The 27,314-nt window shown below is 42.6% G+C and overlaps 1 protein-coding gene across 4 annotated transcripts in view; it reads left to right on the forward strand.

The window, feature by feature from the left end:
* enah (ENAH actin regulator) overlaps positions 1-27,314 on the forward strand; it is a 177,524-nt gene that overhangs the window by 93,238 nt on the left and 56,972 nt on the right. For all 4 annotated transcript variants that reach the window (XM_060917365.1, XM_060917361.1, XM_060917362.1 and 1 more), the window contains exon 3: positions 14,690-14,867. In XM_060917365.1, the coding sequence (XP_060773348.1) occupies positions 14,690-14,867 (178 nt within the window). The remainder of the gene's footprint in view (positions 1-14,689; positions 14,868-27,314) is intronic.

Raw genomic sequence — 27,314 nt, forward strand, 5'->3', positions numbered from 1 at the left:
CCAATTCTACACGTACTTCCAGGACCATTATACAACATGTAAACCAGGACAGAAGTACGGTTTCAGTTGAATGACAGGTACAGTGCAATCTCAAATACACATGCTGTTATTCAGAACTGCACAGCACCCAGTGAATCTGTGTCACGATAAACTAAACAGTGTAATTGTGCAAACTGTGTGTAAATCCTAAGTAACAAATGAGTGTGAATGTTGAATAATCTTGGTTGCTACAGCCAGTCCTGTGTTTGAGTAAAGGTACAGATGGATTTTGCACCTACTTGAGATCCTTTGGCTGCTTCTTGTCACTGCTGGCCAGATGTCCATACATTTTGTGATATTTCTCAAGTTGGTGCATCAAATGTCAATGTTAAATGTCAACGTTGGCCAAAAGGCCTGAAGGGGGATTGTCAAGTCAAGTTTGTTTGTGTAGCGCTTTTAACAGTAGACGTTGTCCCAAAGCAGCTTTACAAAACCTGAATGACCCAAGACATGAGCCAATTTTATCCCTAACCTGTCCCCAATGAGTAAGCCCATGGCAAGGAAAAACTCCCCCACACGACATGAGGAAGAAACGTTGAGAGGAACCAGACCCAAAAGGGAACCCATCCTCACCTGGACAACAACAGACATGACTATAATATTAACAGTTTTAACATGAAGTCAGTTTCTTTGATGTTATAACTCTTCACTAATGGAAACTTGAGTGCAAAACTGTTCATGACAACCGCAGTCCTAAAGTTAGCAAGTCAGCTGTAGTCCTCAGCCATAAAAGCGTTACTGTAAGTGTCCAGAGCGTCTTCCAAGTGTGACTTTCAACTGCCCTCATGGGGCCGTCCTCCACAGGAGCCATGTGATGAGACTCCAACCAGACATGGGGCATCAGGCAGGTCCGAGGAGCAGAAGAGGTCAGCACCTCGATCCCAGGATTGACACGTAACTCGGAGGGACAGATTTTTTTTTTTTTGGGGGGGGGGAGAGAGAAAACACAAGTTGTTAGGTATGCCCAATGTCACGTGAATAAGTAGGTACAGTATACATTTTGCGCTGAATACAAGCAGGGACTCCGGCAAAACGAACTCTGACAGCATAACTAAAAGGGGAGAGCCAGAAGGTAACACAGGCATGAGGGAGCCCCGGGACATAAAGCAGCCAGCCACTACACCGTCAACAAACTCGAGTGAGCAAGCGAGTGGGGACTAACAGCGTCTATACATCCCAGTTTACCAAAACACTCTATGTCTGAGGACCCTCCAGATCTACATCTTTACCTCATAAACACCATTAACAAAAGGCTTGACTAAACAGATGTTTTCAGCCTAGACTTAAATGCTGAGACTGTGTCTGATTTCCGAACACTACTTGGAAGGCTGTTCCATAACTGTGGGACTTTGTAAGAAAAGGCTCTGCCCCCTGATGTAGCCTTCACTATACGAGGTACCAGCAGATAGCCTGCACCTTTTGATCGAAGTAGGCGTGGCGGGTCATAAAGGACCAGAAGTTCGCTCAGGTACTGTGGTGTGAGACCATTCAGTGCTTTAAAGGTCAATAGTAGTATTTTATAATCAATATGAAATTTGATTGGGAGCCAATGCAGTGTGGATAAGACAGGAGTGATGTGGTTATATTTTCTAGTTCTAGTAAGGACTCTTGCTGCTGCATTTTGAACTAACTGGAGCTTGTTTATGCACTTATTGGAACATCCAGACATAAGGCATTACAATAATCCAACCTGGAGGTAACGAAAGCATGAACTAGTTTTTCTGTGTCGTGTAGTGACTTTAAATTACTTGTCTTAGCAATATTTCCAAGATGAAAGAAAGCTATCTGGGTAATGTTATCAATGTGAGTTTCGAATGAAAGACTGGGGTCAGTAATCACCCTGAGGTCTTTTACTGCTGCACATGAAGAAACAGAAAGGCCATCCAGAGTTACTATATAATCAGAAAACTTGCTTCTAGCTGCATGTGGTCCTAGTACAAGTACTTCAGTCTTGTCAGAGTTAAGCAGAAGGCAGTTAATAAGCATCCAGTGTCTAATGTCCTTTGCACATTCCTCAATTCTAGTAAGCTGGTGTCTCTCATCTGATTTTGCAGAAACATACAACTGTGTGTCATCAGCATAACAGTGGAATCTAATACAATGCTTACGAATAATATCACCCAGAGGTAACACGTATAAAGAAAAAAACAGGGGCCCCAAGACAGAACCTTGTGGAACACCAAACTTTACCTCAGTATGTCTAGAAAAATCACCATTTACATCAACATACTGATAGCGATCAGTTAAATAAGACCTGAGCCAGGAGAGGGATGTTCCCTTAACTCCCACAACATTTTCTAGTCTATCCAGAAGAATGGAATGATCAATGGTATCAAATGCTGCACTAACGTCAAGTAACACAAGCAGCGAGACACAGCCCTGATCAGACGCCAACAGTAGGTCGTTTACTACTTTTAACCAGTGCTGTCTCTGTGCGATGATGGTCTAAATCCTGACTGATACATTTCATGGATGTTATTCCTATGTAAATATGAGCATAACTGCTGTGCCACAGCTTTTTCAAGGATCTTGGAGTTTTACACCCACGGTTTACACTAGTGGGAGGGATGGGCTTGGCAGCTCCTACATAGCTTGTCAACCCTGGGCTTAATCTCCGTCAGTGCCATACGCATGTCATTGTCCACATGTAGACATGCTCTATGTTTGGTTTTGAGTACCTTTAAAGTTGAAAAGCCAGACTCACACAAGTAGGTTGTTGCAAAAGGGAGAAGGCATTTCAATGCCCTGTCAGCCAAGCTGGGATAGTCCTTTCTTGCATGTAGCCAGTAGTTAGACAGGGGAAGAGCCTCAAAGTCCATTTTTAAATCCCCTGAGTTTGTCATCTCAATCAGCTCCTCCTGTGACTTTAAGTCCAGACTAGAACCGACACCGGGGGTAAAGAGGTTCCTAACCCAGTTTAAATGTGTTTTCTCGAGGTAAGGGAAATAGTTTTTGAAATATCCTTGGAGGTGCTCCAGGTGGGACTGGATCAATGGAGAGACGGAGCCCAAATCATCACATGACAGCAGCTCCTGGTGAAGTAGTGGGAACATTTCTGTAACTCCCTCCTGGAGCTTGTTTGACCACAGCATGATCTTTTTGGAAAAAGCACACACTTTCTCTTGCACCTGGAGTATGTACGTGTCACGTCCTTGCATGCTTTGATTCAGTACATTTAGATGCTGGAAAATGTCTGACATGTATGCAAGTTTGCGGATCCAGGTTGCATCGGTGAACCGATCTGCCAGCTGATGCTTTTCAGATGAGAGGAACTCTGCAACCTCCCTCTGCAGCTCATAGACACGGTTCAAAACTGCGCCCCGTGACAGCCAGCACATGTTCGAGTGAAGCAGCAGCCCCTCAAGACGAGCGCCCATCTCATTACAAAGCAGGGTAAACGGTCTGTTTCATGGGACGGGCTTTAATAAAATTTACTACTTGTATAACCTCCTGTAGTACCTGATTCAACTCATTATCCATCCTTTTTGCGACCAGTGCCTCGCGATGGAGCATGCAGTGTGTGGCCACTACATGCGGGGCCTTCTGCTTAATGAGAGCGGTCACTCCACTGATCTTCCCGGTCATTGCCGCGGCTCCGTCCGAACACACCCCCACACAACAGGTCCAGTCCAAGCCGTTAGACTTGATGTCATCGTCCAAAACTTGAAAAATGTCTTTCCCAGTTGTGCTCTCATCCAGCTGAAGTGCGAAGTATTTGCTGGCTCTCACCTGCTCCAACAGCTGAGCAGATACGTCTTGAGCCATGTCACCAATCCGTCAGCTCACGGTGTTATCAGAGAGTGGGACAGCATCGATTTTTTTTTTTTTTCTTTTTCTTTTTTCTCTTTGCAGCATCCTCACCAAGCAATTCTCGGACAATGTCTTTGGTGGCTGGTAAAATCAAATCTTCTCCAATTGAGTGAGGTACTTTAGCACGAGCAATGTGGTACGAGGCTAAAAATGATGCCTTCAGGGCCCGCTCGGGGACAGTAGCTTGCTGGGTGAATGCAGCAGATTGCCTGACCAAATGCTCTTTGCGTCTGAAGAAATCTTCTGTTTTTTCGGCATCTGTCGGATGTTTTTGTACCAAGTGATGCTGAAGTTTCAAAGGTTTTAAACACTCGTTTGACAGGGTCTCCAGACAGAGGACGCATTTCGGGCAATCATGGCCATTTTTCTGTAAGGCTGTAAAGCCATATTTAATGTATGCTGCCTCATATTTTCGGATTTTAGTTGGCCAGGACTTAGTTTTTTTTTTTTTCGCAGCAGTGTCCTCCATAGCAGGGCTGTTGGTTTGTTCCTTCGGTCTCTTCTTCAAAAACCTGTCCATTTCGTGCTAGCAATACGCTAGTTTGAGGAGCAAAGCAGCTTGATGAATGGCGCAAACCGCAACGTCACAGGCAATCGGAGAGCTGAGCATGGCAAACAACGTTTCGATATGATGTATTATTATTAATAATAATATTTTATAATAATGATTAAAAAACTAATTACAATATATTTAATAATTATTAAAAAAAAAATTCGCAATTTTTTTTTTTATCGTCCCTCCAACTTTCTGAGGCCCCCCCAGCACCCCCTGGCGGCCCCCCAGGGGGCCGCGGCCCCCACTTTGAAAACCACTGATCTAAAGTATAGCGGAACGTTGACTAAGCATTCAGTTGCCTGATCAAGTTCTGCAGGGGCTGACAGTGACCCAATCAAAGTTGATAACTCTGGGAGATCATTTATAAAGCTCTGTGCAGTAGTTGACGTGACTGTACGTTTAATACAGTAGCATGGTGAGGTGCATATATTATTACTCAGACGTATTTTGAATGAGATGAGATGATGATCTGAGAACTACAGACTGTGGAAGTGTGACTATATTTTCTAAGTTTAACCCAAATGCTAGTATTAGATTGAGGGTGTGACCACCATTATGGGTCAGTCCTATGACATTCTGATTAACCCCTACTGAATCAAAAATGGACACGCTGTTTTCAAAGGGTCTTCTGGGTTATTGAAGTGAATATTAAAATCTCCGACTAAAGCTTTGTCTAAGGAAATAACTAGATATTAGATAAAATCTGCAAATTCAGAAAGAAACTCAGAATATGGCCCCGGGGGCCTGTAAATAATAAGTAACGGAATTAACTGGGTAGACTTATTTTTCAAGGCTACATACATTATATTAGTATGAAGAAGTTCAAATGTATTAAATTTATAACCAGGTTTGTGTGTTACACCTAGATCATCATTTATAAATAACCGCGACGCCTCCTCCTCTGCCAGTTAGACGAGGCTGGTGTATGTAACTGTATCCAGGAGGACTAGCTTCATTTAATGCTATATATTCATTTGGCTTAATCCATGTTTCTGTTAAACACAGTACATTAAACTCCTGAGCAGTAAGAAGTTCATTAACCATTAATGCTTTAGATGTAAGAGATCTAATATTTAATAGCCCCACCTTTAGATCAAAGGTGCTGGCAGCGGCTGTACAGTCAGTATGATCTAATTTTATATTGATTAGGTTACTGGAACAAACTCTCGGAGTATTTCTACTTTTTTTGTTGAGCTCGGGGAACAGACAGTCTCGATGTAGTGGACCCTGAGTGACGACTCTGTGCAGCTAGCAGACAGTCAGTTTAGCCTGTTCGTCTGCTCCCTGGCCTTGGCTCTGGATTGTCAGAAATTAACTAGGCCTGTTCTGAGACTATGACCAATGCTGCAAGAAATGAGAGCAGCACCTTCCCGAATGGGATGGGTACCGTCCCGCCCTAACAGGCCAGCAGTGCCCTCAAAATTAGCCCAATTATCTATAAAGCCTACATTGTTTTCAGAGCACCACCTGGGCAACCAGTAGTTCAGTGACCATAACCATCTGTAAGCTACATCGCCACGCCGCATTGGGATGGGGCCAGAGCATACTACGGTATCGGACATCGCCTTCGCTAATTTAAACACCTCTGCAAAGTTACTCTTGGTAACCTCAGACTGATGAAGGGCGTATATTATTAGCTTCTACATGGATAACTATCTTTGAGAACCTGTGCTTGCCTAGGACCCTAAGATTACCTGCTATGTCTGGCGCCCTGGCTCCTGGTATACACCTGACTAAACCTGCTGGTGCCCCTAAAGGCTGAGCTAATTTCACATGCCGTATGATAGAGTCCCCTATAACCAGAGCTCTTTCAGGTTTCTCAGTGGGTGCATCACTAAGGAGAGCAAACCTGTTCGACACGTGACGCGGAGAGGAGTGGTGCTCCCGTGAGCGAGCCTCAGCAGTAGCTTTGACTCTATGCTTATGCCGCAGAGCCGTCGCCCATTCGCCCCGCTGTGAGCGCTCTAATGCCGGAGTTGGGGGATTACTAACTCCACCTAGGGCATCCAGACTTTCCCCTACAGAAACTACACTGTTCTCATTCTCACTGGCCTTCTCTAAAGCCTGGATATGCACTTCTAGAACTGCAATCTTCTCCATCAGAGAGCTAAATAATCTGCACTTTTCACAAATAAAGCTGTCACTAGTGACAGAGGAAGAATGACTAAACATCCTGCATTCAGCACACTGAACAGGCTGAAGTTGTGCCATGATGAAAAGATTCACGTACCTTAATCGAGGATCTGTTGATATTAAGGCACATCTGATGTGGATGGCCTATGCTTGTGGTCTTTACGCAGGAGGAGAAAAAAGAAAGCTTCCGGTCTTGGCGTTCTTCTGAAAAAAAGAGAGGAAAGAAAAAACAGAAAAAGGAAAGTGAAAGTAGAAAGTAGAAAAAGGAAAGCGAAAGTACAATAAAAAATGAAGAGGATACTGGAAAATTATTTGTAGAAAAAATAAAGATTAGTTATTAACGCCAACACTTGCGGAAAAAAGACTTGTCGCAAACAACTTGGAAACCAGGAAGTGTGTAGCACAGAATGCGCATGCGCCAACTCCACACTGGTCAGACTGGATTATGTCCTGGCGAAGTCAGTCCATCTGTCCGTCCATCCCGGAAAGGGTTCTCACCTTTTGAAATCAACTCCTCTCACAATTTTTGGAGGAATTTCACAAAACTTTTTATCCCCCGCTGGCCGAAAGGCCCGAAGGGGGATTGTCATGGTGAAGTCCGTCCGTCTGTCTGTCCATCCATCCCGGAAAGGGTTCTCACTTCTGAAATCAACTCCCCTCACAATTTTTGGAGGAATTTCACAAAACTTGGCAAAAGGCTTTGTTATAGGACAGTAATATGCATATTGCAATTTCTTTTGCATCATATTGTAGTGGGGGATATTGTGCTCTCAGAGCACTCTTGTATGAAAAAGCCATGAAGATGCATAATACTGCACAGCTTTTACTGTCTTTCTTCAGTCAACTGCTACCTCGTTGTATAAACAGCATTTTAGAAGAGAAGAATATTTGCATGACTTGACTCGTATTTGCATTTAACTATTTGTTGACCATCCCAACTGCAAAGTCTGTTCCATATTGACTTGTATTGCAAATGCAACAATTATCCTACTGTTCACAAGCTCATGCAGTTGGATTAGATCATTGTCCCAAAATTCAGATCAACAGCTGCAATTTAAAAGCCAGAGTTGGTCTTTTGGACATGCATGTGTTATACACATTGTTTTTGTTGTTTATGGAAACTAAAGACAGTGTTGATTTGAATGGGCTGTAATGACAGCATAGTGGAGATGAGATGTTTTTCTACTGTAGTTCACTAGAAGTATTGCGTTAATGCCTTAGGTTTAACAATGCCACTAATTCGTCTGTATAACTTGTGGACCTGCAGTGCATTTGCATTGGAGTGAAAGGTTTGTACTTGACCGTGACATAAGCAGAAGAACAAAGGTTTGAGGGAGTGATGAGCAGTCGTGCTTTATCTGCTGTTTTTCACTCCTCTGTCTTGTTTGTTTACACACTCCCTTTTTGTGGAGGCAGTCAGTTCATTAGTAATGTGTGTATTGCAAACTCTTCTTTTAGCACCTTGTATGAAAAGTAACCTCAGGCCAAGTTTACATTAGACTGTGTCTGTCTTGTTTTCTTCGCGGATGCACTGTCCGTTTACATTAAAACGCCGGGAAACGGGAATCCGCCAGGGTCCACGTATTCAATCCAGATCGTGTCTGGTCCGGTGCTGTGTAAACATTGAGAATACGCAGATGCGCTGTGCTGAGCTCTAGCTGGCGTCGTCATTGGACAACGTCACTGTGACATCCACCTTCCTGATTCGCTGGCGTTGGTCATGTGACGCGACTGCTGAAAAACGGCGCGGACTTCCGCCTTGTATCACCTTTCATTAAAGAGTATAGAAGTATGAAAATACTGCAAATACTGATGCAAATACTGCCCATTGTGTAGTTATGATTGTCTTTAGGCTTGCCATCCTTCCACTTGCAAGTGGTAAGTGACTTGCGCACAGCGGCTCAGTCCCGAATCACTGCTCGTGCGCTTAACTCACGCGAGCTGCGCAGGGCCGGAGTGCGCACCCTCCAGAGGGCACTCGCTGTTCAGAGCGGAGTGATTTGGAGCGCAGCCGCTGAGGAGGCGGCGATGAGCCGCACTGACACATTTCAACTTGCGTGCCGAATTAGTCATGTGATTAGCGTATCCGTGTATTGGCGTTGCTGTGTGCACGCTAATCGTGTATTGGCGTTGCTGTGTGCACGCTAATCGTTTTTAAAAACGTTAATCTGATGATCCGCTGATACGGTCTAATGTAAACCCCACCTCAGTCAGCTTGGCTTATGGAGGCTTAATTGAGTTTTAATGGTTCTCCACTGTTAGTAAAAGAAAATCGTGCAGGGGTCATAATGCAGTGAAATGCTGCTTTAAGGACCCCGATTTGACTCGCAGCCACGCTGTGTGTGTCAGCTTTATAGTTGATTCTGATCTTTCTGAAAAGTAGAAAATGGAAGTAAATCTGAAGGGGCTTTTTATGGAATCAATTTTGTGCCAAAATGTTCATACAATACTTTTGAAATATCAAACAAAAACGATAAATCAAAATTAAAAAAAAAAAGTTAATTTTTTTTAGACTGGCAAGCAAATTATTCGTGTAATCGTGCAAAATATCAGTCTGTTACTCTTCCGAAACCTTTTTTGTTCCGCGTCTTTCTCAGTTTTGTTTGATGTAATTTATTTTGGTTGCGATTCCAGCTTTCTCGTTTGCGCTCCCTGACTTTTTGCTTGCAGTTTTGGCACAAACTTCACGTGTGGGTGGGCTGTCCAGGAATGCATTCCCATTGGCTAACTTGTGTTTGACTGACAGCTACGCTCAGCGATTCCCCCGGAGGCTGTTGCGGCCATTTCCTACTCTGGTTTTGGTGGACTGTTTGACGAGTGACCGATCCATTGACGGTAAACAAGGATCGAGTGGACTTCAGTGGCGACTATGATATTGAATTAATTCAACAAAGTGTAAGTGCGGGACAAATGTGTTGTACATGTTGCAGTAGTACACATTATGCAGGCGTGTGTAACGTTAGCAAGACAGCTATTATATTGGGTAGTGGAGCTAAGTCTAACATTTGACTTGCCACGAAACACCTGCATAATGTGTACTACTGCAACACGTACAGCACATTTGTCCCGTACTTACACTTTGTTGAATTAATTCCATATCATAGTTGCCACTAAAGTCCACTCGATCCTTGTTTGCCGTCAATGGATCAGTCACTCGTCAAACAGTCCGCCAAAATCCGAGTAGGAAATGGCCGCAACAGCTTCTGGGGGAATCGCTGAGCGTAGCTGTCAGTCAAACGCAAGTTACCCAATGGGAATGCATTCCTGGACAGCCCACCCACACATGAAGTTTGTGCCAAAACTGCAAGCAAAAAGTCAGGGAGCGCAAACGAGAAAGCTGGAATCGCAACCGAAATAAATTACGTCAAACAAAACTGAGAAAGACGCGGAACAAAAATAAAAGGTTTCTGAAGAGTAATAGACTGATATATTTTGCACGATTACACGAATAATTTGCTTGCCAGTCTAAAAAAAAAATTTACTTTTTTCTTTTTTCTTTTTTTTTTGAATTTTGATTTATCGTTTTTGTTTGATATTTCAAAAGTATTTTATGAACATTTTGGCACAAAATTGATTCGATTTTTTTTTTTTTAATAAAATGGCATCACATTAGACTAAGACAACCTTTGTCATTCAGTATGCAACAAGTGTACACCGAATGAAATTTCATTGCAATTTGGCTCAGCACAGAAAGAAATATGAAGTGTATTAAATTATGCAGCAGAAAAAATAATATAAAGTGCAATAGTATAAAGTTACCTGTGGAATTAGGAATGTTCAAGTTATAAATAGAAATTTAGAGTTTGGGTTTGGAGTTCAGCAGTGTGGTGACCTGGGGGAAAAAGCTGTTACAGAACCTGGTGGTCCTGCACTTAATGCTGCGGAACCTCCTTTCCAGAGGGGAGAACCGTCTATAGTGAGGGTGTGAGGGATCACTACGGATGATGTTTCTGGCTCGAGACATGCAAGGCCTTGGTGCAATGTCCTGAATGGAGGGAAGAGAAGTCCCAATGATTTTCTCTTCTGTCCTCACCACTCTCCTCACATTCTTCCAGTCAGAGGCACTGCAGCCTCCACACCACACAAAGATGCAGCTGGTTAGAACACTCTCTGTGGTGCTTCTGTAGAATGTAGTGAGGATGGGCAGGGGCAGGTGGGCTCTCCTCATCCTATGCAGGAAGTGCAGACGTTGCTGTGCCTTCTTGACCAGTGATGCGGTGTTCACAGACCAGGTGAAGTTGTCTGTGATGTGCACCCCTAGGAACTTGGTGCTATTGACCACCTCCACGGCCGTATTGTTAAGTGGAGCGTGGCTGGGTTGGTTTTTCCTGAAGTCAACAATGATCTCTTTTGTTTTGTCCACGTTCAGGATCAGGTTGTTTTCCCTGCACCAGCCCACCAGCTGCTCCACCTCCTCTCTTTTTATATTAGAAAGAAGCTAAAAGGCTTTCCAGAAAGTTTCACAGCACATCTGGTGTAGGAGTTCTGTTTTGTTTGGGATTTTATTGACCAAAGACAGGTAAGAATTTATTGCTGCAGCGAAGCAGACTGATTATTTCAAGAAAATAATGCAACAGTAGAATAATTAGAAAAGCTCAAATATTTATTAAACAATTTAATCAGGTAATAGGGAAGCTGGGAAGGTACGGCCAAGCTGACAGCTTAACCAGCTGACACTCTGTTTTGGCAGCTGGTCAGACTGAACTGGATGGAGCAAAAAGCTGAGAGGTGGACAGGTCCAGAACATCTCAAACTGCGCAACTCATTGTTTCTCCCCGTGAAATCCGGAGTCGTCTTTCATTGTTCCTACAATTCACCGCTCGACCTTTCTACAGTTACAATCACAAATCTGCACTCACCACGAGTACCTACCCTGAGAGTCAGTGTCAGCAATGAGGTTTTATGATTAGCGTGCGCGCGCACACACACACACAGAGAGACAGACAGACAGTATTATACATTGCCCAGTAGATGTCAATCGTACATTAAAGTAGTCCAACTAATGCTAAGTGACACAAGTCACTTGGAATCCATCTACTATTGCCAAGTAGCAGGAATCAAACCACAACTAAAATTTTGCTCCCTTTGCTATGGACCCTTTTCACGTGACGTCACGACAAACGCGGCCACCATTTTGGACGTGTACTACCAGTAGTTTACCACAGCCAGCATTGAGGAACGGCAGCAAAGAAAGTGCTTATTTTCAGCAAGACTTCCATCATGCCACTATGTTGTTGTGCACCTGGATGTAGTAACCATCAACAAACAAGGCAAGGGTTATCATTTTATCGGATCCCGGTAGATGCTGACCGACGGAGAAGATGGATAGCGGCATACCAACGCTTGTGTAGTGACCACTTTGTTGGAGGTAAGACGAATAAAATTAGCCAGAAAAGGCATTACATTGCTGTTAACATTCCATTCTAGTTTACTGTAATTATGATCTGGCAGCTATTTACACCGGATCCAGTGTAAATAGCTGCCGGAGCCAATGTCCGAGGTTCCGGCGCGCGCTCGCTCGCGGCCCGGCCGGACGTTGGCTCCAGCAGCTATTTACACTGGATCCGGTGTAAATAGCTGCCAGATCATAATTACAGTAAACTAGTAAATACAGTTTTCTGCATCTCGCTCCTTTTTCTTTTGTTTGTCGCCTTCCTCGCATTCAAACCGATTTGAGCCGAAGTCCACTACATGTCCAAGATGGCGGTCGCGTTTACGAAGGTCACGTGACTGAAAAGGGTCCATAGTTACCTGCCCTAGAGATAGTTGCCAGGATCTAATTAGTCAGCTAACAAACACACACTCCTAAAAGAGTTGCAACCATCCAGTGGTGTTAAAGTTGTATGCAAAAGTTTGGGCACCCCTGGCTTTCTTACCTATTGTTTATCTTTGCAGCAAACCATTTAAAAATATTAATGCATGGTCACTTTTTTAAATTACCTTAAAAATAGTAATTGTGGCAAGTGTAAAGTTTGGACATGACTAAGGCTACATCCACACGACAACGGCAACGAGATTTTTTTTTTTTTTTTTAAATATCGCGTCCACATGGGCAACGGATCAGTAAAATATCAGGTTCATATGGCAACGCTTGCTGAAAACGATGCAATACACATGCCACACCACTACGTGCGCTGTAAGACGGTCCCATCGGAGACACCAGAACAATAGAAGTAGACGCATGCGCATAACTGCGCATGCGCACAGTGACTATCCCTGTCACTGTCACACGCGCACACTTTCTCACTCCCTATCCTATGGATATAGTCCCTTTAAATCACGTGGTCGGTTTTTGAATGGAGACACGGAAAGAGGGATGAACGGGGGTAGATGGAAGCCGGTACGCCAACATTCTGATATCCTCCAGAATTCTTTAATGGTCCAGAATAAACATCTGAAGAGGTGAGATCGCTCCTTTTTTTTTTTTCCCTATTTTTGCTGGCGGGATTGACTCTGCCCTAAGGGCTATTCTCTCTCTCTCTCTCTCTCTCTCTCTCTCTCTCTCTCTCTCTCTCTCACTTTGCACCATTACACAATAAATATTCACAGTGAAAATATTTTGTAAGTGCATTTCATGAACCAAGTTATAGGATTTGTTGACAACTCGCATCGAGTTCGTTACACTTCTACCCGGCGTGAAGCACATGTGGTTGTGACGTCATAGTAAACAAATCCATTCTACTCATCCAGACGACTTTGCAACGGCTCCGTTGCCAGATTTTTTTCACTCTGGAACCCGTTCTCAAAAGATTTCATTTTGGGCACCCAAAACGCCTGTGCCATGTGGACGCCAGGCCGAAACGATAAACAATTTTATCAGATTCACCTGAATCCGTTGCCGTGTGGACAGGGCCTTAGTCAGTACTTGGCACCCACTTTTTCTTGAAAGTTTCTTGAAGTAGTTCATAGTGGATTTTAAGGGTCTTCTATGGATCATTATCCTGCCACCAATCTCTCTTCATCTTTTAGTTTCTTGACTGACTATCAGATTTGCTTCTAGAATTTGCTGATTTACTGGAATTTGTTCTTCCGTTTGTCTGTTCAGTGTTTCCTGTGCCACTGGCAGTGCAACGCCAAATCCACCCAAGGATAGAAAGGTGTTCTTTTCATCAAATGCTGCTGCCTTTTGTGTGTGTGTGTGTGTGTGTGCGCGCACGCGCGCGCGCTTTTGGTCTTTTTCTATAAACATACCTTTGGTGACTGGTCCTAGAGTGCTGCTTTATTTAATCCACAGTACTTATTTAGATAATGTTTTGTGTACTTCAGACATTTATTTTTCTGATTACTCTTCTATGTAGATCATGTTTGTGCAAGCAATGTTGTACTGTAATGTAGAATGGTACACATTCACTTTATAAAATGCTTTAACAATAGAGATTATCACAAAGCAGCTTTACAGAAATCTGGATATAAAATTTAAATTAAAAGCTACTCCCGGGTCAAAATTTCTCATATGTCCATGTAAGTCAGTTGGGGATTTTGCTTCCCCTTTCTGCCCAGGATACAGGCAGTTGTTCTTGAGAATGTACTTGGTCTTCTAGATCTTGCCTTTACTGCCATTTTAATGATGTTTTGAGCAGTGGAAATTGTGAGCTGGAAGCAATTTTGGGATCTTTTTATAGCCTTTGTTTGCTTTGTAGGCATCATGTACGGTATATGTGGTCTGAAACTGAAGTCAGCTGCATAGAGAAGAACCCATGGTTATTGAGTGCTAGCACAAGGGTGGAAGAGTCAGAGAGTTTATTATACTCTAGAATTGTTGTAAATGAAGATTTTTCACCCAAGAAGCAAGTCCTAATGAGTCGGTTAAAGCCTAATGATGACTTTACAACTGGAGGTGTCCAAACTTTTGCAAATTCTACAATTTTTTTTATTTTATTTTAATTTTTTAAATAAAGCTCAACAAGTGTAAAATAACTCTGCATTAAGATTTGCAGAAAATGTATTTTTCCAACTTGATAGTCCGTGCTATGATGATGATTTTTTTTTTTTTTTTGCGTCTGTTGTCCTTTAAAGGTATGCACCAAAACATATTTTCATTGAGTTCACACTCCTGAGCTGCATCTATTTTTTTGAAGGTTAAATGACATTTGTTTGAGTGTCCAATCTTGAAACCATCTATTTAGTTTGTATTTCTCATGTTATCCCCAGGTGGTGATAAACTGTGCCATTCCCAAGGGACTGAAATATAACCAGGCAACACTGACTTTCCATCAGTGGCGCGATGCACGGCAGGTGTACGGCCTTAACTTTGGCAGCAAGGAGGATGCTAACGTATTTGCCAGTGCCATGATGCATGCTTTGGAGGTGCTCAACTCTCAGGATGCAGGTGAGCTAGACATTTTCAGCCATGCCAGTAGCTGCAGTGCTGAATTTTTGCAGTCATAATGAAGGTGCTGAAGCCCAAGTGTGTGGATTGAAAATGTTGAAGAAATTGAGTTGTGTGGCACATGATGGTATCATTATAGTAGAGCTGGATCAAATACATGGGCCTAATTGTCATATTTGAGCATTTTCACTTGGATTAAAGATAACTAGTACGGTATACATAACCTTCCTTGCGTTCTTTTTAAGATCTTCTTGGGTGTTTCCTGCAGAGCAGAATGTGCTTTTGTCATTGTTCCTTTAGTGAGTATTTAGTCTGAGCTTGACTCAATTATCCTTTGTTCGAGTGAGCATGTGTATGTGCCTCACCCATATCTTGGTGTGTGTGCAAAAAAGGATATTGTATGAAGTCTTGTACATTATTATGCACATTTATTAAATAGGAACTTGTTGCTCTGATGGTTGTCACATCCTCACAACCCAAACAATTGCTCAACACGATGTATAGTTTTTAAGGGTGAGTTGAAATCACTTTCCATCAAACCGTGATATTTTACAATCCGTGCCATTGCAGAATCCAGGCACAGACCATTGTTCAAACCCTTGACTTCCTGTTGCTGCTGTCTGCGTATCAGTTCCCACTGCTGGACTCCTGTTATCACCCCAGGAAGCTGCAGAGTCACACACTCTATCACTATCTATTAATTACCTTATAGTGATGCGCTTAATTATGCAAAGTGGCGTTAATTATACCTTCTCCACTGACATGCCGATTATCACACTATCATAGCCCTAAGAAATGAGTCATTTTGGCTGCGTTAGAAATAAAACCAGGTGCTTGATTATGTCCTTTTTTTATCTGCATCTATAAAGAACGTGATGATCTTGTGATGTGTGTTTTTAATATCGCTCTTTAAATCCATGACTCAAAACATCAAAAAAAGGATTTGATTTCCACTTTTTGCAGAATTATCTTGAGCTGTCAAGATGAACAAAATGCACATCACTGGAGATAAATGAGACGCGTTCTCTCAGAAGGGAAGTCTGTATGATGGAGCTTGTGATTCCCGAGGTCAAGCTCTCAAATAGTTTGCTGACGCATACTACCAGACTTATTGGGATCAAAACAGTGTGGCTTGATTTGAGAGCATGAGGTTGTTTATGGCTTGTGTGTGCATGCTTATGCTGGTTTAGTGCAGTTGAGCTAATGCTAGTAAGCACCTTTTCCAGTGGTTTCAACACTTCAACCCTAGGATATAATGTAGAAGGGAAGGGTTGAGGAAAAACAGTAGTATGTTTACTTGAAGAGTGTGGAGCACGGAGTCGGTCCTGTGGAAGGCATATCAGTGGCCCAACTCCTCTGACTCTCTGGCAGTTTATGGATTTGAAACCCTTTCTTAACCACTGAGCTAATGAAACTGTTCTCAGCCTTGCTTTTGTCACAACCCATATCTTCTGAATTGGCCAGTAAAAATGTGCATCACTTGCATGGCAAGACGTTTGTGGTGTTTTATGGTGTGGTACAAAGTAATCCGTACTTAACACATCCACATGATTTAGGAGAGACCCATGTTTGTGAAAATTCAACCCCCCCGCATAACTTATCACTCCCTGTCTCGATGTGGAACCAGATATGGGAAAGATCTGATGTTTTCAGAAGGTCAGGAGTACATTTGATAAAGAATTATGATACTGAGCTGATGGGAGAAATGAAGAGTCCTTGCCGGGGGGTTGTGTTTAAACTCTGCTCTCAGCTGAACATGCCAGCACCTCACTGAGACTCTTATTTTAGGATCTGGTCACTGGCTTGCATATAGCTTTCTGCCTCAACCAGTAGGCTCATCATGTGTTAGGTCAGGTTTTAGAATTTTCTGCCTTTTTCAGGGTATAAATACTCTGTTGTGGATCTGTTGACAGAGAAGACTACAGGTCAAGTATCTGGGATTATCTTTGTGTGTGTCAGGTGTTGGAATGGAGTGGACTGTCACACTGGCTTGTGGTGATTTAGGGCCCTGATGCATCTGTCTGAATTAAGGTCCTGCTTTGAGATCAGATTTTGACAGTATCTAGGGAAATTCTGGCCTCGTGGTGAAGTGAGCGAGTGTTTCTGGGAGACCCGTGCCTGGTATGTGCTTATGTACTTATTGGCTTTTAACAGCACATGACTTTGATTGCATCACAAGACTGTTTTGAAACCATGATGGGACAAGTGATGTGATTGACTCACTTTTCATTGATGAGCTCAGGCTCCTTGGCCACACAGTCTCTTAGTTCTTGGTGCTGTCTTGTTTCTGTGCTCCATTGTATGAAGTTGAACTGAGGGAACAGACGCTTGAGCTACTCTTCAGAGCTGGTCACTTGCCGAGTTAAAGCTTGTAGTCTTTATTTCCGCTCTGCCGTGAAGCCGCTTCAGAGAAGAAACGAGAACCTGGACCATCATGCCTGCTCCACGAGTGAGCCGTTTCCAAGAGCACAAGATCAGTCATGCTAAGATCATCTTAAGGAGTAAGTCTACTCTCTTGGCTTAACTTGTACAAAGCAGTGTAACAGTTGATTTAGGTCTTTTGGGTAGTTTTATTGTCGAACCTGACCTCCGTCTATACAGTACTACGAAGGTCCTCAGTGTTTGCAGTGATGTTATCTGAGGCTGTACTGAAGTGGAGTAGGTGGCGAAGACTGCTATCAGGCAGATGATTGGCTGACTGCTGTCTGGCTAAATCTCTGTCTGGTTACAAGGGTACACTAATGCCTACGTAGTTTAGCAATAATACTAATGTATCCTCTTCACTACACATTTGGGTAAATGTCTCCCAGTTTTTAAATCTATAGTTAATCAGATGTTCTGCTCTTCATGGACTTTCACAGAATCTTGCATGGCCTCTCCCGATGCTTCCTGTGGCTAATTATTTTACATAATTTTCATAAAAATCAGAACAATCAGTTATGAAAATGCATTGCAGCATTGTTTCATGAATATCTTTGGCTGGAATGTTATTTTAATGTGCTATATGTGTAACATTTTGTTGCTAGCCAAACCTTTGTTCAGCCTTGACTTGAGTCACCTTTTCAGGGATGACAATTGTCCACGGATTTCTGAAGTTTTGTTAGCCAAATGGGTCGTTCTTGTGAATCGTCCAAATCCGAGGAGAAAATTGGGGTGAGGTTTGATTTTTGCCGAGTCCCTTTCAGTCTAGAAGTGAACCGCGGAACATTCGGAGCAAATTGTTTCTTTCTGTAACTGGAAAACTTCTTGAAAGCCATAAATTTTACAAAATGTGCAGCGATTGGCTGACCCAAGCTATCTTTCGATCTTTGAACCAATCAGCGCTATTGATACATGGATATCGCTATTGCAAATGCTCAATAGACCATGTCTTTTCAGATTTCAGCTGAAAGCAATCATGGAGAAACTTGAAAACTTTGTCAAGACAGCTGATTGTCCCGGCAAAGTTTTATGCACATACTGCAATGACTTGATAAATTATGGCAGTCAAGGATGTGTTGTGATCACGAAACATGCGAAAATGATGAAGCACGCTGAAAAACTTTCAGACAAACTATTCTCTTGGATCATCGTTTTTCAAAATGAAACCCAAGACCCATGGTGCTCATGATGTCAGCCATTGGGGAGCACTTGCGAAATCAACAGTTACGGATAACACAGAATCGGTGCCCCTGACACCAATAGCAGATAGACAAGCTCATTCAGAGGTAATTATAAATTTTTATCATCTCATGTTGGCTGATACTGCTTAAAAATTTACTCTTAAAGTTCTATGTGTTTTTTTTTTTTTTTTTTTTTTTTTTTTTTTAATGCAGTCAAACTGTTAATTTAAAAAATACAGGGTCAAAAATACTCATCTGAGTCAAACTATTGCCAAGTAAACAATAAAAATATAAAATGTTAAATATATGTAAGTTACATGGTATACAATAGTATGATCAGTACATTATGTTGACTCATGATTTGAAATACAAATATTATCAAGGTGCATTCATACAAATAATCATTAATCTTTGCTTGTACTTTTACAGAAAGTTGACGTAAGTGAAATATGTTGATCTAATTAGCTTACATTTCCATAGCAGCAATAATGACCCCATTTTGCTTTTAGTAAAATAGAACTATGGTGTGATGCAAAATTTAGTATCACATAACAATGGCGATGGTTCAGTAAAACGATAATGTGGTGAAGGTTATGTTTTCTCAACTAAGATGCATTTCAGTCAAATTTGTAAGTCCTTTGACTTTACTCATTGCTGTTAAGGGCATCACTTGAATCCATACAATATCACCTAACTGAAACAAACTTAATGCATTTGATAATGTACTTTTAGAAATACTTGGAACCAGCTGGGGGCCTGTGGCCCCCAGACCCCCAGCTCACTTTCAGATGAAATAAGAATTTGCTGTTTTCATGCCTGCCTTTTTATACACAAACATTTTTTGCAGTGTTTTTTGGCACCACTGTCTCTAAGCAGAGCTTCTTTTATTAGGTGACTTTGCATCAACATCTCCGCTTCTTCAGTCTACCCTCCCTGGAAGGATCAGATGGTGCCTTTATGTAAGATCTTGGTGGTCAGGCTCAAAAAAGAGCACAATGACACCTTATACCCACAACAGATGACTAGGGGCTAGTTGCTCTTGTACGGTGTGGTTAAGGCCTCATGTGGGAGGAATAAACTGGGACCTCTGGAATGGAAACTGGAACCTTACCAACTTTTTTTTTTATAGTAAACTCTGTCATCAATCCTGGTGCTTTCCAGACTCTGTGTCTCTCTCCAGACAGGAGACTTGGACTGGACATTGCAGCATAGAATGTGCATTTCATAACTTCATCTGTTAAGCTTAACACTGTGGGGTCGAACATGACATCGGCCCGATGAAATGCATCCTCTTGCGTTTAATATCATCGTTATTTATTGTCGATGTACACTAGGATGCTGTCTCATGTTCAAATGCTACTCACAGGCTTCAGAATGGACCTGGAAATTGGAATGGGGTTATCCTTATTCTTAAACATCAGACTTGGCCCAATCAGAAGTCTTGTTATTCCGTCTCAGAAAGAAATGATGGGGGTTAATACATGTTTATACATTTCCAAAAACTATTTTGTTTAATCGGACATAAATGGCTTAAGATGCTCAAGAATTACCATTTTGTTGCATGTGCAGAAGTTCAAATGGTCTGTCTTTGCATATTTATTCGTATTTCCTGTCCCTGAAATGGTTAGTCTGACATGAAATTCAGTCACACAGCTCAAAGTACAAGTCCACCAACCACGTGGGTAATCATCCTCTTTGTGGCTCTGACTGAACCCTAATGCTTAAAGGAGATATGCAGAACCATGGCCTCACTTTGTTTATAAATGCCTTGAAACCTCAAAAATGAGACAGGAATAGTTTTAAGCATTAACAATAAATACAGTAATTTTTACGATTAAAGTGATTCATATAGGTAGCGGTCTGAGTGAATGACCTTGACGTCTGTGACGTCACTGCAGGAAGGCTATCAGTCTCATCGCCATTTTCGCTATACTAAAACACAGAGCTGACTGCAACTTCGAGCTTCCATTTTGAGCTAATTTATCGCCATGCCACGTAGATGTGTTGCAGGCGGGTGTAGCAGCACGACAGAAGGTGGATTTATGTTGCATTCATGGCCCAAGAATATTCAAACTGCAAAGATTTGGATGCATTTTGTGAGAAGTTCATGGGCACATTGGGTGCCTATGAAGTGGTCTCTCCTCTGCTCTGCACATTTTACTGACTCGTACGAGACCTCTGATCTGTTGAGGAGCGTTGGCTATAAGCCCATATTGAAAGAGGGTGTAGTACCAACAGTTAAAGGAAAAGAAAACTGCAAGAAAAGGAAAGCAAATTCGGTTGCACCAGTTCTCCCAGAGTGTGAGCTGAAGGTTGTTGCTAAAACCCGGGACGGGACCTATCACTCGGGCAGTGACCTCCCCGCGGTTGTTGCTAAAACCGGTGACGTCCCGGGTTTTAGTAATTGCCTGCATTAAACAGTAATGGCGGCGTACTCAGTATGGAGAAAATGGAGAATGAGTGGACCATTCATCAGATTTCTCTGCTGGATATGCTTGCCTCAGCAGCAATATCTCACCTTTATGTGGAATTAGCAAATGAACAGAGAACTGAACGAACAATTGAAAGTCAGATTGTTTCGAAACAATCAGCCACAAGGTCGGCCTTCGAGAACCGAGAACACAGACGGGTAAGATGCGACTCTCATTTGGATACAAAACAGCACTCCTCATTGTTTACCTGCATTTAGATTAATACATGTCACTTGTATTTAAGGTATTGGTATAAGATTATTTGATTTGCTTCAGAATGTGATTCTCAGTTCATCCGATTATTTAATTTGCCTTTTACGTTTTATCAGTTAAAATGCATGCATGTACATTAGGGATGTTAACCGATGACCGCTTGACCGGTGGTTGACCGAATCAACGTCAACCGGTTAATTTTTTTGGTTGTCGATGGAAAAAAAAAAAAAATCAATCGTTTTGAAGCTGCCGATTTTGGAGCGGAGAACCTGGAATTGTGTGTTGTAAACGCTTGGGGCATGCCATGCGGTGTAAGGACGACAGCTGACAAATCAGAAACACCCATTCAGTCATGCCCTGCCCTCCCGCCCCAGTTAAAGACAGCTGACAAATCAGAAACACCCATTCAGTCATGTCCTGCCCTCCCGCCCCAGTTAAAGACAGCTGACAAATCAGAAACACCCATTCAGTCATGTCCCGCCCCAGTTGAACACAGCTGCCACTCGGCGAAAGAAAAGTGTAGACACGGGCTTTTTAGCTTACAAATTACTATTCTGTTTTTTTTTTTTTATTATTATTAGAAGACACATCGAGTTTAGTCCTGCCTTGGCCAGTGCATTCTGAAAGTGTGTTTCGGTCTGTAGCCAACAATGCATGTTATTGCAGATCAGATCTCTCCACACAAACTAAAGGCGCAGATGCCGACTTTTTCACGGCTTTTTCATGGACTGTAACGGCATTTGCTTATGTAGTAATTTTAATACAGAATTTACTCTGATGAAATTATTCAGACACTCCAACGCGCCCCCCCCCCCCCCCCCCCAAAAAAATCGGATCTGCACGAGCCGTGAAAAAGGCGCGCCGTTTGCATCACTGTTTAAACTCATAGGTTAACCGACTTTAACCGGCTAATGAGGCTCGGTGGTCGGTCAAGATTTTTTTTTAGTTTTCGCCATCCCTACTGTACATGTATGTTGCATAAGTTAACACCTATCCTGTTTTAATGAGAGTCAACCCACAATCAATGAAGTCAAATCAGTCTTAGTTGAGCAAGTCGGTAACGGTATTTCTTACTTTCACTATATATTTTTATTTATATGACTTTGGTCTATGGACCCTTTTCACGTGACGTCACGACAAACGCGGCCGCCATTTTGGACGTGTGCTACCAGTAGTTTACCACAGCCAGCATTGAGGAATGGCAGTAAAGAAAGTTTTTACTTTCAGCAAGACTTCCATCATGCCACTATATTGTTGTGCACCTGGATGTAGTAACCATCAACAAACAAGGCAAGGTTTATCATTTTATCGGATCCCGACGGAGAAGATGGATAGCGGCCATTAACAGATTGGCAGCCCTCGGCATACCAGCGCTTGTGTAGTGACCACTTTGTTGGAGGTAAGACGAATAAAATTAGTCAGAAAAGGCATTACATTGCTGTTAACATTCTGTGGCGGCGTGTGTGTAACCAAATAGGCTAAAATAACCCATTGTAACCTCTTTGTTCTTCTGTAGTAGCTATTGTTGACTAGCTAATGTCAACAGGTAGCTGGTATGTTACTGTAGCAATGTTTACGTTCAGTCATTTGGATGACTGTTAAAACCTTTCAGTCTCAAGTTTTTCCTTTACTGGATTTACTAGTTTACTGTAATTATGATCCGGCAGCTATTTACACCGGATCCGGTATAAATAGCTGCCGGAGCCAACGTCCGAGGTTCCGGAGCGTGCGCCGGCTTGCTCTCCCTCAAATTAAGCAGCGCGCGCCGGCTTGCTCCCGGAGTGCTCCGGCCGAGGTTCCCCTCAAATTAAGCAGCGCGCGCCGGCTTGCTCCGGAGCAAGCCGGAGCGCGCTCCGTAACCTCGGCCGGAGCACTCCTGGAGCAAGCCGGAGCGCCCTCCGGAACCTCGGCCGGAGCACTCCGGGAGCAAGCCGGAGCGCGCTCCGGAACCTCGGACGTTGGCGTGTATGTGTATGGCGATGGGTTTTTAACGACATAGGTATACAGATCATGTGGGCCGAAGTCAGGTAAGGACGAGGGCTTCGTGTACTTCCGTACGTCAGTGAGCAATCCTGGTGGAAGCAGGTAAACGTCGTTCTCTAAACCTGCTAACCTCAATTTTTGCAAATATCTCTCCCTCTGCTCGCCCTGTAAATGCCCTACGTCGCTGGATAGTGAAGGTGTTTTCTGCATCTCGCTCCTTTTTCTTTGTTTTTCGTTTGTCGCCTTCCTCGCATTCAAACTGATTCGAGCCGAAGTCCGCTACATGTCCAAAATGGCGGTCGCGTTTACGAAGGTCACGTGACTGAAAAGGGTCCATAGTTGTCAAAGGCCTCAGCCTTAAAACCGGTTCCTGCTGTGATGTCACGCACTCGGGGCTGGCTGGCTGAGTGGGGCAGCTTGAATGCCAACTTTGCAGTTGATTTTAACTCTCAAAAAAATTAATTTATAATTCCCATTTATGCACAAGAGTCAAGGATGGAGATCCTATCCACTCAGAAATGTATTTAAAAATAACGGTTCTGCATATCTCCTTTAAACATGCCTATCTCTTTTAAGCACTAAGCTGACTTGGAAAAGCAATAATCTGCCAATTTTGACAATGTACAATAACAACTGTAACTAGAAGAGCACTTGGTAGAGTGCATATCTCTGCCAAGCCACATATCCGGATTTGCATCAAAATCTGATCAATTGTTCCTTGGCCCATGGCCCATATTATTTATTTTTTACAATCTCGGGAGAGGGCGTTTTTCAGTCCACAAGAAGAGCTTGAATCTATGGTGATGTAATCCATTGCTATATTCAATGTCAGTTTTTTACTTTGGACTAGTGCATCATTTTCCCATGCACTCTGAGCTTTTCACACTGTCTGGTCATGAAAGAGTTCTCCTTTCTTATACATGCCTTAGTCCTAACCCAGTGCAGTGAGGCTGATCTGATTTGAAGGGCAACAGTATCTTACTCCTCACTCAACCAGGAATGAATAATTAATCAGTGCCGGAAAGCATGATGGACAGTTTGCTTCCTCCTCCGTAAACGTCATGGCAGGGCGTCACAGCTCAAAAGCCTGCCTGCTTTCAGTCTGGTTTAGTATTATCAGAGCACGGTTGGTTGGACACAATGCTTCTCTCCTTGAAGTCCCGGGATGCCGTTGACTGTGGTGCTAGCACGCTTGTACTCGTTAATGACCCTCCCAAAGACTGCAAGGATGGACTGATACGGTACATCTGCTGCCAGAAGAGTCATGCCTTTTCCCTCCACTTGTGTACGTTTGTTTTATCATACTCTAACCTGTGTTTTCCAGGGATGTTTTGCAGTTAATTCTGTATCTTGGAATTGTATGCTTTAACATATATTGCTATTTTAAAGATGGTTAGCTAGATGGATGGATGGAAGCAAGACATCAAGGTTGCACTTAGAGGCACATGGAGTGTAATGGCAGTAGATTAGCACGTTGTTGTAAGACAATAGAAGTTCCCATCAGAGTCGATGTTGAGTGCTTCTGGATGCAGTCCATGCTCTAAGTGCTATTATTTGACTGTGTTGAGCGGGTCAGTAAGAAAGCATAGCAGTCTGCAATTTTAAGGGCACATTACAACCTGGTAAATCCAAGTTATTTGGCCATGGCATTCAATAGAAGAGAAAGATTAGCCACACCAACTGCTTCTGCTGACTCATTAGTTGTCCATCACTTGAGAATGGACTTGGTAATTATTAGTATGCGTGTGACATTTACGGTATTGTAGGTATAGTGTTTTTCTCTTCTGTGGAATTTGCTAATGATAAAATTATTGAGTTTAAGTTTAGGAATTGACTGCATGTTACAGTGGGGAGAAACACCCTTTTTTTTTTCTGCAAGAAACAAGGGAACATGTCTGGACTGAATTTAACCAAAGAGCTTAAGTGGTTTATCTATACAGTGTAACTTAATATTCTTGCAGTTCCTTGGGATTGAGGACAGAATTTATTCTAATGATTCAAAACAATCTGTTTATCCATTCAAGAGTGGGGGCTTTTATGCTTTTTGTAGATTTTTAGTTCAGTAATTGACCATTCCTAATGCAAGTCCTGTTACCAAGTTAAAGTGCAGACTGTTACGTAAAGTCTAAAGACATGCGGTTAGGTTAACACGGCAGCCATGGCCTGAGGTTGGCCTGAACTGCCCTTGAGCAAGGCACCTAACCCCCAACTGCTCCCCAGGTGCTGTAGCATGGCCTCCCACTGCTCTAGGTGTGTGTGCTCATCTCTTACTTTTTGTGTGTGTGTTCACTGTTTCAGATGGATTAAATGCAGAGGAGAAATTTCACTGTTGCCCCTTTTCCACCAAAGCAGTTCCAGGGCTGGTTCGGGGCCAGTGCTTAGTTTGGAACCGGGTTTTCTGTTTCCACTGACAAAGAACTGGCTCTGGGGCCAGAAAAACCAGTTCCAGGCTAGCACCAACTCTCTGCTGGGCCAGAGGAAAGAACCGCTTACGTCAGCGGGGGGGCGGAGTTGTTAAGACCAACAACAATAGCAAGACCGCGAAAGATCGCCATTTTTAAGCAATGAGAAGCAGCAGCTGTACAAACACGAAGTCAGCCATTATTATTATTGTTGTTGCTGCTGCTGCTTGACGGTGTTGTTTTTGCTTCGATATTCGCGCCAAGGTTTATGCAAACGTAGCGACGTAACTGACGTATACAGCGACGTAACTGACGTATACAGCGACGTAATGACGTGTCTTCCCTTAGCACCGCGAACTATGGAAAAGCAAACTGGTTCTCAGCTGGCTCGCAAGTTGAATGAGTTGTGAACCAGCACCAGCACTGGCCCCGAACCAGCCCTGGAACTGACTTGGTGGAAAAGGGGTACATGTGTACTTAAGTATGTGCTTGAGTGTATGTGTGACAAAGGCTGCTGCTTCTTCTTACCTGTAATTTCTGTGCATTTGCATTAGGGATGAGTCCATGCTTTAAAATACTCAATTATCCAAGAGAGTAAATTACCAAATTCCTATATAGCTCCTGAATAGCAGACAGTTTATTTTTCCTGATGCTCTTTTGCCAAAACATATATCTCAATTTTAGACAAAAATGTAAGTAGGCAACTAATTGCGCAGCCACGGTCACCGGTTGTGATGAGTTTGAGGGCACTTGAAGGTTACACCTGATAGCCATGTATAAATCAAAATGAAATTCATCATTCCTTTTTTAGTCTTTTGTTTATATATTTTTTTAATTGTAATGTTCTGAACATCAACATTTAAAGTGCTTACAGAGTCCTGTAGGTCCCTTGTTGTAGCTCTTGGGTTTTTCTTTATCCCTGAGCATTAAATGGTCTGACCTTGGACTGAATTTGCTGGGATGTCTACTCCTGGGAAGATTGGCAACTGTCTTGAAAGTTCTGCATTTATAAGCAATTCTTCTCACAGTAGAATGGTGAATTTCAAATTATTTGGAGATGGCCTTATAACCCTTCCCAGATTGATGAACAGCAAAAATTGCTCTGAGGTTATGACTGATTTGTACTTTTTCTTCTTGACATGATGTAGACACACACTTGAGTGCTCCAGAGTACCAAACTGCCCTCAAGTTCTGCTTTTACAGAGGGACTCTCACTTCGTGATGATTGATTAACCCTCTGGGGTCGAGAGCTTCGCCGGTGAAGCTTGGCAGGTTTAGAATGAGTAGGTCATGTATTTGGATAAATACCTTTGCGAGGTTTTTATCATACAAGCATGATGATAATATCGACAAACTTTACATTTTATGTGCCTACTGCCAAATATATATATTTTTAAATTGCCTAAATTAGATGAAACATAAAACTTGTCACCTTACTCAGGCTACATCCACACGACAACAGCAACGAGATGTTATTTAAAAATATATCGCGTCCAAATGGGCAACGATCAGTAAAATATCAGGTCCATATGGCAACGCAACGCTTGCTGAAAACGATGCAATACACATGCCACACCTCTAGGGGCGCTGTAAGACGGTCCCTTCGGAGACACCAGAACAATAGAAGAAGTAAGGACGCATGCGCATAAACTATTATGCGCGAGACTTCATATTAGCCACAAAGTCAGGAAAATCTGTTCGTAAAGTTACATTATAATGACCAAATACAATGAAAAGTATTTTTCCAGTCTCACCTGTGAAAGGTAATCCCATGTG

This window comes from Neoarius graeffei, chromosome 3 (assembly GCF_027579695.1).
Source record: "Neoarius graeffei isolate fNeoGra1 chromosome 3, fNeoGra1.pri, whole genome shotgun sequence".
Lineage (NCBI taxonomy): Eukaryota > Metazoa > Chordata > Actinopteri > Siluriformes > Ariidae > Neoarius > Neoarius graeffei.